A 17,293-nucleotide genomic window follows, 5' to 3' on the forward strand; every position below is an offset into this window, starting at 1 on the left:
AGCCTATTCTGAGGCAAACGCTACCCATCTTGACATCCCGAGTGCTGCTCATTAAAGCAGGCAAGACAGAAGAAAATTCTGCTCTGACGATCTGGCTAATTAATTGAGAGTAACAACTTATTTTACGATGCAGAGACGGGGTCTGGGAGAAAACATCACATTAACCTGCCCCTAAGCTGAGAAGTGGCCACAGCCACAGATCCCAGCAGAAATCGGGGAAGCAGCCCAGCTCTCCTCAGGAGGGTCAGCGTGCCTTGGAGCTTCACCCATCCGTGATCAGAGGCTGGATCTGCTCTGAAAGCAGTGAGAAGTCATCAAACACAAGGGTCTCCAGGGAACTGACGCAGTCAGATTCCGAAATCTGCTACTAGCAGCACTGCTGTCAATGACGTCTGGAAAAACACCAGCGCATCTTCCTGCTCCACTATCACCTCTGCGCTAGGAGCCCGAAAGGGGAAAACACCAGGACACGGCTAGCACAATGGAGCTTCTTTCTCAGACTCTTACCCAGCCTCAGCTCTTGAGCAAACGCTCGACTGGAACAGGCGACGTGGGACCCGGAGAGGGTGCCCATCACTCCTAGCCCCCAAATATACAACTACATTGTCCTGGTGTCACGCTGGGGCTGTAGTCAGTATGTTTTGTACATAATGTGGGTTCTCACTAACTACTCTAGAAGATAAAATCCCAGCATGGAGAAGATCCTAGAAAAAAAATGTTTCTGAATAATCTGTTCAAGAATAATGGAGAGGAATTTTCACCCAACATGACTATTTTTAAAATTAATGCAAAGTAAAAACAATTTTGATGTTCTGCCTGCAAGTTTGTGTTAAACCCCCCTTTGCCATCTGTGCATCCATCTGACCTACCAGCTACAGAACTAACAGTAGCCCACTTCAAGCCAACCTGATAAAGCCAGTACATTATACACTAAAGTACATTATGGTTTCTTAGTATTTGCTACATTGGGCTATCTGCACATTTTAGCATTCAGATATGACAATGACTGCATTAGGATCAGGTATATTAAGAAATCAGTACTGCAAATGTGGGAAAACATTCAGGGTTGTCTGTAAGGGTCACTTTAAGAATTCATTAGACTGTTTTAAAAAGTCTGTGTTTACAGATCTATCATTAAAAGCCAAAATGACCCAGACGATATCACCAGTGTTCAGATGGTGGACAATCGGCTCTTCCATAGGTCGGAAACTGCCAGGAAACATGTTCTGCCTTCTCATTGACCATTTATTCTGAGACCTACGCAGTAAAGGCAAATATAAGTTTTGCGTTTGTTTTTGTGAGTTGCTGGCTTTCTTTTCCATCAGGTATTTGAATGTCCAAGAGCCAGATACAAGTATTTACCTCTGTCTTCCCATCATGCCAGCCTAAACTGAGCATCTATCGCAATTCTTACACTTTCTTCCCATTCTATCTCTAAAAATGAGGTAGCTCAGGGTAAAACAAAGCCAATCAGCCAGAAACCAAGTCTCTACACATTACTCAAACCTCCTTTTAGGACGAGCTTCCCCAGGTGACGTCGAGATGTGATGCCGCTGCCGGGAAGCTGGTACCCTCTGACTTTGCCTACAACACTAACAATCGCAGCTTCAGCCTTTTATTCCCCTCTCTCCTGACAACCTCTGCTTCTGCTTCCCCAAGTTGTGTCTTAGGTTCTCAGCCTGGAAACACTTTAGAGCTAAATCCACCTAGAAGATGCACACAATCCAGTGGTATCCCATCTTAGGCCCCAAAATACTATGATAACAAGAATAAACAACTAATAGAGATGAAGTAGAGCCAGCCAGTAAAATCAAGTTGTTCTGAAATCTAATCAAGAAATAAGGAGAGGCAGTAACAGCACATTTGGTCCACAGAGGGGTAAGCACTTCAGCAAATGGGAGAACAGCAAATGTTTGTGTTGATGGTATTTGGGCTGATGTGCAATGAACAACACTCAAGTTCTGCAAGTTACAACCTAGGGCCTCTTCCAAAGCAAAACAACCCACAGCCTTATCCGGGAAGCATGTGAAAGAGAAGGCACCGCGGAACACAGGATGAACCCACTGTTGTACTTCACAGCTTACATGAGAAAAAGAGACCACCAAACTTGCGCCCAGAAGGAAAATTATGTTCCTTATCAGAAACTTCCTACTCACGTACAGAATGGGATGAAACATGTTTCTCTGTTTACAGCATCACTGAAGTGCTGAAGATTTCTCAGAGCAAAATCACAAAAACAGAAAACAAAACCTGTTGTTGGATGGGATACTGTAAGGAACACCCTGGTAGCTGCTTCAGACCCACTGCCCAGGCACCTGTCGTGACGGTAAATAGCAAGCGACCTTAAAAATCAAGTACTGGAAGGACTGCCTTTGCAATATGAAAACAAAGCATTTCAGAAAGGTCATTTGGGAAGCTGTGCTCATCTCTAACACATGGCAGGGCTGCGAGTGCGCTGAACGCGGCAGAACGCAGAAGGAAACCCACCCTGCGACTGCAGCACGCGACGCTGCGCGGCTCTGCTCAACAGAGGGAGCAGCAGCACCGGCCACACGCACTTCCCGCTGCCCTGCAAAGCTCTGGAACGCGGGGCTGGGGAAACACGCTTAAAGCCTCTTGTTTATTAACCCCCAAAAAGGAAAACCCACACTCACAGGGGAAAAAAGCAGACATACGGGAAAAAAAAACCCCAAATCACTAAAAACCACCAACAGGGTATGGAAATAGAAACATTTAAAACAGTTAAAAACTCTTTTTGAGCAGCAAGATAAATACCACTGGCCATATCGCCCACTATATTCTAATCTAACCCTGGCCATATCACCCATCATATTTTAATCTTATAATAACAAACTTAACAGAATAAAGTAGGAAGGCATCTTCCTTAAAGATACCGTTGCTATCTAATCAAGGCTTATGAAGCCTGAGAATTCTTCTCTGTGATGCAGGAGTGTATTTTGGTTATCTCTTGCGCACACCTTCTGTGCAAATATGTATGTGTTTTAATACATGCCTATTCCCCTCATTATTGTTTAATGTCCAGTTTTAACCGAGTTACTGTCTTAAATGAGCTACGGTAATGGAAGCAAAACAATTGTCCTAGGGTGACAGGCTTAGGTCCAGATCTTCATTTACGATTTTTGGGTTCCTTGTTCCATGCTGAAAAAAGTAAAGCTGAAAGGAGGATCCTTATTCTTTGTGCAAGACATAAACCTTCCTATTCCCCAGAGAGTTGGTAATAGTTTTTAAGAGTATTTTTAAACTGCATGGAAAAAGGTCCGAAAGTGATGAATATCCTTTTGCAAGAAGAAGGGTTTCAAAAACACCCAAAGAAGCAAACATAATAGAATTTGCTTGAAACCACTTATAAAAGTAACAGGCTATGATTGAATTTTGGGATACAGTATTCTGTTTGTTTCCATATATCCAATGGGACTCCAGCTCCCACATTCATCCCACAGGGATCAATTAGGCTTCAAATAATAACTAAAAAAAAAAAAAAAAAAGCAACAACATTCAAGGAAGAAAGTTGATCCAAAGTAGGAGGTTTCCTATCATCTTCTATTTAATGAAACCCTCCAAATAGCAAAGACCTTTCTTTACTCGATGATTATTGCCTCACCTTCAGCAGAACGAGGTATTCAGGTTCATGACAAGTGAAGTACATCTCTGTGCAGTATTGTCCGTATAAAGCCTTAAGATAACAACATGCTACGGAGAGGGAAGCAACTAGCCCATTTCCTAGAGGTACAGAAAAATACTTCATCATAAAAGCATGCTACACCAGAACAGGTCTTTCCAAACCAATGACAAAAAATTTACTTTGAAAATACTCATTTTGTTAGAAACCCACTGCAAAAAGAATATTTTCACTGAGGTTCCCTGCCCCATACTGAGAACAACCCACTGAAATAATAATTTGAGAGGAAAAAATACAAAAGTTACATTAGCACTTCTATAAGGAGCTAAAGGAAATAAACCTACTCGATGGCAAAGCAGAACACGGTGCAGTCCTTGAGAAGCAGTATTAGTCGAACAAGCCCACAGCCATCATCACCTTGCTTTTGACATAAATGCTTTTGCTCTCTACCTGTTCCACGCAACTTCAGTGAAACCAGTAGAAATGTATCCAAAATTTATCATTTTTAGTATTGGTTGCTATGATTGTGTTTTCCCCTCAGTTTTACAGGAAAAAACAGGAGGAAAAAACAGACACAGGAATAGCATATTTTTAAGGGCTGGCAAACTTTATGTTTCCTAAATTAACACATCAATGCCACAAATTACTGTATTTAAGTTTTTCCAGACCAGATTTTTTTCTCAGCAACTATCTTGTTTGCTGCTGTTACTAATGGTAATAAAAAATATCCTCTCACTTTGTGAGTCCAGTATTTAACATATTTCATTCCACTTTTTTTTGCCATTTTATCTCTGCTCAGGGATCTCATGCTCTCGTGCTATCTTTTCCTCATTTTCTTGGCAAAAAACATGTGCATCTTATTCAGATATCAAAGAGTCAGTACATTTATTGTAATATTTTTATAGCAAGATTTTCACCATCTCTCTCCAGAGCACACTGCTATAGAGATATCAACCAACTTTATCCTAAGACGCTTCTCCAGAAGCGGGAGGAGAAGGGGATTTGGGAGCTTTCTGACTGGCTTCTATCTTCTCGGAAATCTAGTGCACTACAGCGAAGCACTTCTTTCGAGATTTGGAGCACCAGCAGTCCTGCAACAGGGAAAAAACAGATCAGGGCAGGAGAGAAACCAAGCCGGGATGGGGACAGACGGACACAGGGAAGTCATGACCTCGCTCGCGCGCGCGCGCGGGCTCTGGCTCCGGGGACGCCGCCAGGAGAGGTGTTCACGCACCGCCAGGGTTGGCCTGGGAAGCCTCTCCCAGCCAGGGCCCGGAGCGCTGGCTCAGGCGCACGGCCTGCATGTTCCGCAGGCTCCTCCCGGCTGCGGCGCTCCCGGCCGGGGGCTGCCACGCACAGACCACCTCGCTGTGTCCAAAGCGCAGCACGGCCAGGGAGCGCTTAGGAGAACGCCCGGGGCTCCTGCTGAGGCTCTCCGGCACCTCAGGAACACAGAGCGTCTCGGTATAAGCCTGATCCAGGCCTTTGGCTCCGTCTCATCTGTCCTACACAGTGTCGTTTTTGCCATTTGTGGTTAGTGACCAATGCCCTTCACAGCAAAATACTCCTAACGGGAGAGCTGCACACCGCTTACACCAACTCGTTATCTAAAGGCAGACAGAGGAAAGGGATTTCCTCTCAGCTTCTCAATTTCCTAAGCAAAAAGGGTGACAGAACAGGGTTGTACAGATGTTTTGCTTACGGGGAAATGGATAAAAAAAAAAGTTCCAGTTCACTCTGCTACAGCAGGAAGGGCTCACTGGGCTGAGCAAAACCAGGGCAGCCTGGAAGGTGGGTAACCTCCCTTTCCAAACAAGCAAAAGGACTTTAAACACTGCTGCCTGAACAGAGCTACGGCAGGTGATGCCTTTGCAGAGCAGATGTTGCTTTCTATGACTTTTGCAATGACTTTTTTTTTTTTTTTTTTTTTAAAGTGGAGAGCGTGACATTTCAGAACAGCTAATTCAGTGTTGTTTCAGATTTTTTAAAAGGATAGGGGAGACTGAAAATTAGATAGTTTTAATCTCCACAGTGCCTGTGACAGCCTCTGGCTGGGCTTTCCTCAAGTTTGTTTCTACAGTACAATTAAAATTAACCATCTGCTTTCTCCCCACCCCCCTCTTTTTAAGTCTCTGGATCACAAACAAACTGACGTTACAGAAATAGAAAGCAAAAGGATGAATGTGTAAGAAATGAATAATGCTGAAAGCCTACTTTTAACAAAATAAATGTCAGACACAGCAGATTTCATTTTAAAGCAAGCATTTTACCCCCAGAATTACACCAGAATATCTTGTCTCCAGAGAGAGACTATCCAGAATCAGCTGCTAATGTAGCATCATTAATGCTAGCTCTGGAGCACTCGATAGGGTAGGCAGCAATAAATAATTCTGCCATTAACCACCCTTCATAGGACGTGATGAGTGAGAAACATGTGCCCTTTCTACACGAGAATGTACTGTATTTTCCCCAAAAAGGAGTGTACTTCACTAATGGCAATACGTTGGTTTTAGCCCTCAAACACGAAGTTCAACCCTAGTCCAGTCCTTCCCCACATGTGCCGCTTTTTCGCATTAGGTTACAAACATCTGACCACTTGTGTTCTCTGTGCTGAACAGCTGCAAACAGCTGCACTGCCTTCACACCAGGACTTCCCTACTGGTCTGAGCACAGCACTTTCACATCAGCCATTTGCACCTGGTTGATGAGTATGCTAACAAAATAAGCACAGGTCTGCACAAAAGGAGTGAACTGCCAAGCTGTACCTTGCAAGAAAGCAGCCTGCCCTAACACACTAACATAAAGGCCACATCCCTCAGCCAGAGTGCCCAAGCTGGGACAAGGGTGAAGCTCTTACTCAAGCCAGCGGGATACCCTTGGTACAGGACGGACACTCGCAATCTCTGCACACAGAGCTGTGAGCTTAGGCACACCGTAGCTGGGTGACTTCCTCCTTCAAGAGGGGGGCCTGTTCCTGCTTCAGAGTTGGGAGATTTTACAATTTTTGCACAAGGATAATGCATGTTTTGCTTGTCCATAGTGCCTTCCACACAAAGATCTCAAAGGACTTTATACATACCACAAATGCCCTAAACCACCCCCCTGTGAGGTAGGTATTATCCCTATTATTTACAGATGGGGAAATTCAGGCACAGAGGTTACATTATTTGCCCAAGGTCACACAGTGAGTCAGTGGCAAAATTAAACAGAATCCAGTTGTTCTGATTCCTATTTGCACAATCCAACTACCAAACAACAGTGTCTCCATCTGAAAAATCAGTGTGCATTAAAACAGTTTTGGGTGTCAAGACCCAAAGGGACTCATAAAATAAACATGAGAAAGGAGGTAAAACAAGAGAGAAAATATGAAGAAAAAAATCAAAAAATGAGAGGAAAAAAAACGGACACATAAGAACTTGCTTCTGCAAGCCAGCACAGCTTTGCTTTAAAGAAAGAATGCCAGGCAGTTCCCTTCCCAGAGCTGAGGCAGCTTGACCATGAGCCTGGGATATAGGAAACGGCAGCAGTTGGTGGATCCAAAGCTCAAAATAAAACACCTAGTTAAACAGCCATCCCATTCCCCTTCATCGTTTTGAAACCATAGGGTCATAGAAAAATAGGGCTGAGAGGGACCTCAAGAGATCATCGAAGTCCACCCACCCTGCCTCAGAGCAGGCCCAACGACACCTATTCCTTCCTGACAGGTTAGTTCTCCGTCGACAGAGACTCTGCACCCTCCCTCAGCAACCTGCAACTGGTACACGAGCAAACGAGGGCAAGGGAGTGTAACAGCTACTGCTCCTTCACTGGGGGCACCACGATTCCCAGGCCTACCTCATGATCTGAATGCATTTCAGAGAGGTTCGTCGCCAAATATTTATTTGTTTACATCCTGGAAGCCTTGGGAAAACACTGAACACTAATGTCTGCTGTAGTGTAATACTTGCATTTTGAAAATACTAATACCAGGATAGTTACCAATATACTGCAAGTGCCAAATCCTACAAGTAACAGACTTTGATATAGTTATTTTGGCTTACTGCAGTTGGAATCTACAGTAAGGACAGGGAAGACTACAGAAAAACCCCACAGCAAAAGTCAGCAGCTTTGAGTTGCCAAGTTACTTCCAGCTGCAGACAAAAAAATCAGGCAGTCGGAAAACACATCTTCAGCAGAGGCAGCACCATGATATGATCTCTGTAGCATCCCTCCATTTCATCTGTCTTCAAAGTGCATTCTCAGTGCAAGAAGTAGGATTGAATTTAAAGGGGCTTACTGTCCCCAGCAGGTTTCATACTAAGACCAGAACTCCTGCTTGAGTTCATACGCTGCAGCTTTGTGTGTGTAAAGTTCACTTCTGCATAGCGGAATGGTGCTGTCCTGGCTCTGCCCCTCAGCATCTATGTCCAACAGCGTCCGCTCCTCTACAGGAAGACCCACCTGGAAAGGAAGCAGCGCAGGAAGTCCGGGTCTCTCTTCCACAGTGCTGCTGCTACTAGCAAAACAAGAGTCCAGATTGCTCGGAGTGTCAGTACTTGAGCTGTTGGCAGAAGATTCACCCTTGGCATTGCTGGGTGACACGAACCACCAGGGGTCAAGCCGCTGCCGGCTGGCCGCGGGCCGCGGCCGCGGCAGGAACTCCAGTGTCTTGGGTCTTTCCAGGGCAGGGTCCTGCTGCGCATTCCATCGTCTTGGGGTCGGAGGAAAAACAAGGTTGGGGTCTGGCAGGCGAGGGACCTCATTGGGATCTCGGCTTGGACTAGGTGTTTTTAATACACCTGTCCCCAGTACAGAATATGAAAGAAGAGGAGAACACGTCAGATATCACTGCTACGGTTTCAACAAGTGTCAACAGATCTTAGCTTATTATGCATACTACGAAAACATTTTCATGACAGCAAGCCTCCTTTCCTTTGCATCTTTACCAGTAACCTTCAAACAATTTAAAGTGTTCTATTGTTCTTTTTCAGTTTTGTTCCTCTCCTGTTCTGAACACATTACTGAGAAAGACCCGTTTCATTTGGCAGAGTATTCTGTGCATTATCTCATTTGCTTTCTTCATTCTTAGACTAAAGCGTCTCTGTGGGCAATTCTGCACAGTTCATCCTTTTCTTCTCAAAAACACAACATAGATTCTAAGTATTCAAGGAGTCTACTTTAATGAGAGCTCTCAGCTCTATTAATCTGAATTCTGCTACAGATTCATTCAGCAGATAAGCTTACATTCTGTTCTGCCACTGGGAACAAGTCTACCTCAGTCAGATTTTAGTTTCGTTATCTTAGTCCCTTTTTTTTTTTTTTTTTTTTTTTTCCTCCTCCTGAATTACTAGAGTGGAAAAACAGGAAACCATTTAAGTTATCAAACCTCAGAACCTCTTAAAGATTGTAATGGTAAAAACACACTACCCTGGAAGATGCCTCTTGCTTGCAAATGACTACAGTTAACAGCCCCAAACTATTTCAGATATCCAGACTTTAACTGCTTTAGATTTGTGGAACAGAAAATTATTTTATGAAATAATTTATTACAAAAAGGTAGAGGAAGAGGCCCTTGAAAACCTACCTGCTCCTAATGCTCCAGTTAAACAGCTGCTGGAAGGGCACCCACTGGTTGGGCATCCATTGACGAGGAGTCCAGTCCCTTTGATGGCCCCGTCGGAAGGGGTGCGCCGGTGCCCACCTTGCTGCGGGTGGGAAGAGACTGTCACATGTGTGGGAGTCAGGGACTGGTTGGGGTCTTGTTTGAACCTCTCGATCTGCACATTGACTAGCGGGTTGTTAACGGCTGGCAAGGGAGCCTTGACTGTCACAGGGCTGACAGGCATTTCATACACCACAATCTCATCACTGTCTGAGCGCAGCAGGGACCGGGTGGAATTACATTCAGAAATGGAAGACAGGGAAAGAAGGGTCAGGGACGTGGATGGCTCTCCTAGAAACAACATGGGCTCCTCTTTCTTGAAGATCTTCCGAGAGGGTGGGCTAGTGCTCCTACGTGGACGTCCAGCTCGCTGGAAAATGCTGTCCCGCTTCTTCTTCTCTTCCTTGGGTGGTTCTGGCTCCTCCTCAATCAACAGCTGACACTTCCCTGCTTCTAAGAGGTCAAAGCCCAGGCCTGCGGCAGCCAGCACTGCCCCACAGCCAAGCAAAGCAACCTCACACCGCTTATGGTGGGAGCCGCTACGTTTGAGGCTGTTTGTGGGTGTCAGCTGTGGGGTGCTAGTAGCAGAGTTCACAGGAGTGGACTCCTCATTGGCATCACTAGAAGGCCCATCCCAGTCTTCATTCTTCTGAAACGGGATGCAGAGGTATGACTGGTTGGGGCCAGGTGAAGGGTGCACTTTACCCTCTCCATTAAAACATTCACTGTCTTCATCGTCTGCAAAGCAAACGAAAGGACACTTTGCATGGATGTAACACTTTCACTGAAAATTCTGATGTCTTAAAAAAAAAATATAAGAATTAAGCTCCTCTTCATAAGATGCAACTGTTGTCATCTTAAGCACCATTCACCGATTGCCAAATACTAACAGGCTATTCTCTCCAAAGCAGACAGGCTAAGACGAGTAGCTGGGCACACTATCAGAATTAGAAGACTTACGAACAACAGATTGATACGTTTGAGATCAGTTCATGAAATCTACTTATGTTACTTCCAGAATAAGTTTATATTTTCAGAAATGAGGAGCGAAAATGCAGGAAAATGAAGACTTCTCCATGCAAGTGAAGGTGTAATCAGTCCCCATGCTGAACATTTGAGATGTAGCATGGAGCTAGAGAGAATTTAAGAGAAGCTTGTTAGCTTGACAAATAATGCCAGCAAGAACAGAGAGATAAACACAAAGAAAATCCAAAAGCAGACATGAAATAGCAGTTACTCTGCAAAGAATAAAACAAAGATGAGAGGCAACCAAAATAAAACCATTGCTGTAAGGTACCAGGTGAAGGTCAGGAAACAAGAAGTTCATTCAAACGTGAATGGAAGTGAGGATGAGGATATGAAGTCCAGGGAATTTCTTTACCCATCTCTGCTAAGCTGGTAAATCCTGGAAAAGCAGGCACAGTTCTCTGGATCTTCCCTAGGTTTGGGGCACTGGATGACCACTGTTTGTATCCTTCTACCAGAGCTTTCAGACTGAAATAGAAAGATGAGAAAAAAAATGTACAGCGCTCACAACAAACTTGCTCTCCGGCCATCTATATTCTCTACTGCTCTATTTAGGACATTCACATATCTGCCTTAACTTATACAAGTTTAAGGCCCTGAGGTACCAAGACATTTTACATCTTTACAGCATATTAAAATACAACCCCCCCCGACCTCTCTCAAAGGATCTCAACAATGCCTTCTGTGAATGCAAAACGATTTCTTCCTCTTGATTCTCATTTTTCACCAGAATCACTCTGCATTTCTATCATGGCTTCTATCCCTGCATTCAAAGTTTTATTAGGTTAGGCTTCTTCACCTTGGTATGCAGAACAGAATTTACCTCTATTCTTGAGCTACCAGCATGCCCAGCTTGTCACCAAAGAACTGTACTACTGTGGCAAGGTCACAAGGTCTAAACTTGGTTCAGCAGATGTTCAGCTGGTTGATGACTATGCTTTAGACATTACCTTTCAGATGCTCTTGCTATTCCCAACTTTCAAGGATAGTTTCCGATACACTAAAAGCATCCTGTACAGTTCTGTCTTGAAAGTTCAGCATTTTCCCCTCTTTAACCACTCTGGCATGTGCAGAACACTGCTGTGAACTTGAATCCTGCCAGTATAATGCTGAATCTTACTTGTCAACACAGAGCCCCGTGTGATTTCACAACAGAAGTACAATTCAGCATATAAGTCTCTGTCCCAATTCATTCACTCCAAACTACGCTCAGCTGTGTGATGAAACCTGTCAGACTACGTAACTTGTATCTAACTTACTCAAATGTAAAGCTTGAATAGCTAGGATAAACACCACAGAAGGGGGCAGCACGTTAAGGATAACTTATGGCTTCTCAGCATAACCTTCCCTTGAGAGAAAAGCAAAACAAAACAGAAAACAAAACCATAAAACATCAATGAAAAAAAAAACATGCCTTGAATGTCTCCCGACACTGAAAAAGCACCTTCTTCCCAGCACCTTCTCCCTTCCTCTCTTCTCCCTCCACGCAGCTACCCCAGGAGTGCCGAGGGGCAGCGGCACACGGTCCCCCTGGGCGGCAGGGCGCGTGTGGGAGCAATGGGCACAGCCCTGTGGGGCTGCCTTCCCCACAGCCCCTCAAGGAGAGGCTGGGGAAGGGGCAGCCGCGAAACAATCCACACCAGTCACCCAAAGGACCGCTCAGGCACCTGTGGATTTCCTGCCGGTAATCTATTCAGATTAAGTCCTGGAAGGGAGATTTCTCCATTTGTTGCATTACACTCAACTTACTTCTCCATTATATCCTTTTTCTCAGGAGGTCAAAATTGACTGTATTTCAGGAGTGCTAATATGACAAGATTTATTTCCTGTGGAAATGGTGAAAGACTAACATGAGCTGAAAGAGAGCATCACCAATGTCTTCTTGACACTTCTCTCTTAACACCAAATTCAGGCGCTAATACAATACTGCAATGAGTAAGAAGTGTCTGTTCCCGGGCTTAGCCCTATTTAGTTCACAGGATCTGAAGAGATAATAACTAAAGGACTGGGCTACCACAAATCCAGTGTCACCTTCAGCAAAATTGGTAACACCACCAGCGTGAAAACTCCTTAAGTAGGAAAAAAAAAAATCACTTGTGCCACTCATAACAACAGGCAGAGGTTCATCACTGCAGAGCTCAAATTAAAAAAGACAATAAAGACTTCATCATATATCCTTAAACATGTACCAAAACAAAACTGCCATAGCACTAGTCCAACCTAAAGCTTCAGCAGTTTCAGTGGACAAACAGCAATATGTTTGGCCTGTTTTACTGTGCATAATAATCTATAATATGCTGTGCATATTATCTATGTTCGTGCATATTATCTATGTTCAAAGATAGATATAGCGGGCTGGATGACTGGCTTTACTGAATTTTAATTACAAGTCAGTTCAGTCAAGGAAGAGAATTTCACTGCAATTCCCACAATTAAATCCTTGCAAAATTTGGAACCATCTCCTGGGAGAACACTTGGAAAGTGATGAAAAAGACAGAGATTCAAGCTGCCTTGGCCACGGTCGTGCAACCAGCCAGAATTGCAGGAAAGCTGCTACCAGAACAATGTCACGCAGAAACCTGAAAACAGATTTTTCCATCCTAAGTCTAGCTTTTCAGTTAACTCTCTCTTTAATCCCACTGCCCTCCATAATAATAATCATAAATATCATCATCGGGCACTACTGTCTGAGTTCCTGATGTTTATCACAACACAACCTTACTCCCTTTAAACATCCTGCAGTTTAGGATGATCTCAGTCAGAAGTAGTGGTTCATTGTTAGTTAATTAAACTGCCCTTTCAACACTACCATCATGTTTCAGATGCTCTGCAAAACGCCATGGCCTTACTGAGTCGTCCCGGAGAACGCGATCAACAGCAGAGAGCATCTCAGGTTTGGAGTGAACAGGGTGACATTAATAGCAATCGCGGTCAGCTAACTGGCTGTTCCTAGCAAGCAATGACTTTCCAGCTGTCTGTACCCAAAAGCAATTCAGTGCTTCAAACTGCTTGGTGAGGAATGAAAAATTGAAGAGTTCTATTCACAGAATTCTGAAAACACAGTTTCAAAGTAGATTTGTACCAGCTTCAATGATTTTTCTGCCCTTTTTTCTAGAATTAATGATTATAAAATGCGATGGTTTTGCTTTAATTCTGATTAAAGTATAGAACAGATAAATGCTGCGTAGGCAGCAGCCAGAGAAATTTCCTCCACATTGCCCTGCTACTATGTGTCAAGGGCACCTTTAAGGCAAAAAATAGTTTATCATCCTTAGACTACCAAGATTTAGGCCCTCTTGCAGAAGACTTCAACAATACCACATTATGTAAACAGCTCTGTTCCATGAGTTTCACATCTGAGTTCTTAGCATTGAAGATAAATTATAATCAGCTGTCTCATTAGTCCTGTTAAAATATGGCAAATGCCAAACTGTCCACATAGTAGTAAAGAGCTTCAAATTTCAGTAAAATCACAAAGCTTCAAATTTCTCAGGTTCTTCTAAAACATTACTTAAATATTTCTCTGTTTTAAGCATCATTTCACTCAAGGTACAAGTGTCCCTTTTAAAAGGCCGAAGAGAAGATATTTGCCTGGCTCTACCATATACTTTCTAATAACGACATGCAAGAGAAGAAAAAGCATATCCAAAAACTGTACAAGTTGAGGAAAAAGATTTTTCAGATATATGAAAATGTAGATAGTTGAGCCTGAAAATGAAGAAAAAAATACCTGAGAAATAGCTTAACACAGTTAAGGAGAAGAAAATCTACTGCTTAAAAAAACAGACATAACAAGATAATAGCAGACATAGTAAAAACAGAACAACTGTGCAAGAATCTTAGAAGAGAGTTAATACAATCTATCGTTGTATTGTTTTGAAACTCTAATGTCTTTGGTACAGCAAATAAATTACATCAGCAAAGAAGTGCTTGGAAGAGATCATGCAAATATCTTGTGAACCAAGATATCATAATCAGATTAAGAACCTGGAGCCCAGTCTGATCCCAGGTCCCCTCTTCTTACCCATCTTCTCCTGCACCTAGCTCCTTGTGACAAAGAGAACTTGGTCCCCAGGTGCGTCCTTTCTTCTTCTGGCCTCTCTTTTCTTCTTCCTCTCCTTCCTCCTTTGGAAGGACTGAGTTTCGTCCCCATGTTTTACTGCTTTCAGCAGGAGTCACTTGACAAGCAGAGGAAAATGGGAGAAAACAGAAAACAGATTAAAGAACTGGTCCCACAGAAAAAGTAAAGTGTAAAACACAAGCCAGAAGAGGAATGCTAATTAAAAATTCCTTTCTCATAATTGGCACCAGTCAACATTGATCCAACTATGATGCCCTGTCCAAATGAGTGCAGTGAGGCTTTACAGCTTTATTTCATCACTCATTTCTCTTTCAGAGCTACTGGTTTGATGCCAGAAACAAGCCCTGTATTATCCAATATGAATACTAAACACCAGTTAACATACGCCTCATACTTCTAACACGTGCTTGTCTCCACTTTCTGTGCCATTATGGGATTGGCATTTTTACACGACAAGTGTCTTCTTTTTTTTCCTATTCCTTATATCAGTACCATAAATCATTTCAACAATATTTTGGAGATTATTCTGTACATTTTAAAAACCAGTCAGTGCACCTAGGAATACTTTCTACATAGCCAAGCAGCAATATTTCAAAAACTTGGGTAAGTAATGCTCAAATTCCAATAAAGAAGCTTCTCCCCAACACACTCCTTCCACTTCTAAAAGTATACATGGAAGGCACGAAGGCAATATTAGGAACGCTTTTATAGTCCCATAATTATTATGGATCTTGGCACCTTACCATGCTAACAGACCATACATATCCTATATTCAATATTACATTGAGTTCCTTACACTGTATAGCCCTGAGTCTGGGAATAATGGTAGGACTTGCAGGAGGACTGGAACAGCTACTGATCAAACTTTTCCTTTTATCCATCGTTGGAGAAGCTTGCACAGTGAATTTATGCTGGAAATCTGCTTCCCGGAAGACAAAATTTCAAACCAAAAACAGAAAAAAAAAAAAGAAAACAGTTAAAATTCATTTTTTATGGAAGAAAAAATAATCTTTATGGTAACTTTTGAATAGTGCAATTTACAGGAACAGCGTAGAAATTAAGTTTGCATCTAACCATTATACCCTCTTTCCCCCCTTAGTACATGCAATTACTTCAGGCCAAAGATTGGAACATACGATCATGAAAAAGTACTTGGGCGTATGAATAACACACACACCCCCCTATAAATGTGTGTGCCCATGCATTGGCTCACATTTATGCCCGATATATCACTGTACTATTTTCCTCTTCATCTTTCTCTCTCCACGTTTCTTGAGGAGAGCAAAACCAGCAGCAATAGGTGTTTACAGACCTGAACAGTTTATAATCCTTGCTGCTCTTGGCACCTCTCAGAAGACAGGGAATACAGTCTAATTCATCATCCTTAAGATGGCAGGGAGCCTTAGGTGATTTATGAAACTTGTTCTCTTTTGTTCTCATACGTATTTCCATACAAAATCCTTGGCGGAAATGCTGAGGATATGCTACTTCTGTAAACCAGCATCTTCCCTCTCGAGAATCATTTCCCTGACACTTGAACCAAAACTTACCATTTCTTCTAAAAAGGTAGCATTAGATGTCATATACTAACAGTGTAGGACTGCAATTCCCTATTTGTCTGCACATTTTCAATAATTTAACCAGATTTCTCCAGAAAGATATCCAATAGATTATAGTTTCTGTTGCACTATCAGGCAAAATATTCCCACAGCAGGAATCAGTGTCAGCTCAAGGTACTTCATTAAATTGACCATCTGGATCATTTTTGTGCTAAACCACAACACCAACACCTTTACCCTGAACCACCTATTCATTCATTAACCTCAAATTCATTTCTGGCCTTTATACTTTGGGGAACATACCAGTCACAAGAGCATAAAAATTTAGTTTCTTCATGCTAAAGAGATGGTTTTTTTTCCCCCCAGCTATATCCAGTACTTTCCAATACTGAAGTATCACTGCTACCTGTAGCTGTAGTAATTTCTTTGCTACAGGTAGCTGTAGTAATTTCTTTGCAGTGATACTTCAGTCGGGATTCACCTGTAGCTGCCATTTCATCTGATGCTGCCTAAGACGTTACCAACCTGAGGGGAGGCTGATGTGATTGCCATCCTTCAGCTTGAGCCGGCTCTTCTTGAACTTCCCCATGCGTTTCTTCACCCGAGGCTTCTCCTGGCATAGCTGGTGGATGATGATGTTGAGTTCCCTTTCCAGGATGTCGATCTCACGTTCCGCCAGCTCCTGCTCCCGCCGTCGTAGCAGCTCCTCATGATTTTTCTGTTCAACAGCAGCACGAGTCAGCTCTTCTTCCCATGTGCGTAACTCCTGCAAGGGGATCAGAAATGAGAAGGAAGAAACCCACAAGTCACGAAGTAGATTTAAGACCAACTTTTCCCATTCCAGAGGTACAGCAGCAATGATTTGGGCTCACAGCATTGCTAGTACCACTGTTTAAAGACTCGTCTGAAAACCAAAGACGTAAAACAATCCTAAAGGACTTCTGTGCTTGTTATTCAAAGCTTTCCTCAAAGCAGGTGCTTTTTGCAAAGTCCATGAGACAAGAGCCTATTTACTTACATCCATCCATTACCAGATCTGAACCATTTCGGCTGTACCCAAAATTTGGGAAACACAAACCCAACAGAATCAAATCTGCACTATCTGTTGGCGTACAGAGTCTAAAACTAGCCATCTTTTTTTACTGTTAACAAACTAGCACTGGCCTTCTCAGTTAACACAGCTAGTAGTGAAACAGTTACCAGATACATTAAACAATGAACACACACCATCATAGTAATTTGCACAGTGTGGACAGGTAGCTCACTACAGTATCAGGAAGAGTAGCAACTAGAACGTAGACACTATTCTGCTCATGATTCAGCTGCTGTATGCACCATCTCTTCTC

At 43.0% G+C, this 17,293-nt stretch overlaps 1 protein-coding gene across 2 annotated transcripts in view; it reads right to left on the reverse strand.

Annotated features, from left to right (window-relative positions):
- Positions 1-4,411: 4,411 nt before the first annotated feature.
- Positions 4,412-17,293, reverse strand: part of MAP3K9 (mitogen-activated protein kinase kinase kinase 9) — a 48,368-nt gene continuing 35,486 nt past the window's right edge. The window contains exons 6-12 of one of the 2 annotated variants that reach the window (XM_088520435.1): positions 16,473-16,713; positions 15,185-15,307; positions 14,332-14,485; positions 10,663-10,775; positions 9,204-10,019; positions 8,081-8,418; positions 4,412-4,731 (exon numbers count right to left, since the gene is read on the reverse strand). In XM_088520435.1, coding sequence (XP_088376561.1) covers positions 4,681-4,731; positions 8,081-8,418; positions 9,204-10,019; positions 10,663-10,775; positions 14,332-14,485; positions 15,185-15,307; positions 16,473-16,713 — 1,836 coding nt within the window. In that variant the 3' untranslated portion in view covers positions 4,412-4,680. Of the gene's footprint in view, positions 4,732-7,701; positions 8,419-9,203; positions 10,020-10,662; positions 10,776-14,331; positions 14,486-15,184; positions 15,308-16,472; positions 16,714-17,293 lie in introns of those variants that run through there. The other variant, XM_088520434.1, reaches the window with a different exon arrangement.

This window comes from Tinamus guttatus, unplaced genomic scaffold (assembly GCF_059628265.1).
Source record: "Tinamus guttatus ecotype Peru unplaced genomic scaffold, ASM5962826v1 Tinamus_guttatus_pri_ptg000089l, whole genome shotgun sequence".
Lineage (NCBI taxonomy): Eukaryota > Metazoa > Chordata > Aves > Tinamiformes > Tinamidae > Tinamus > Tinamus guttatus.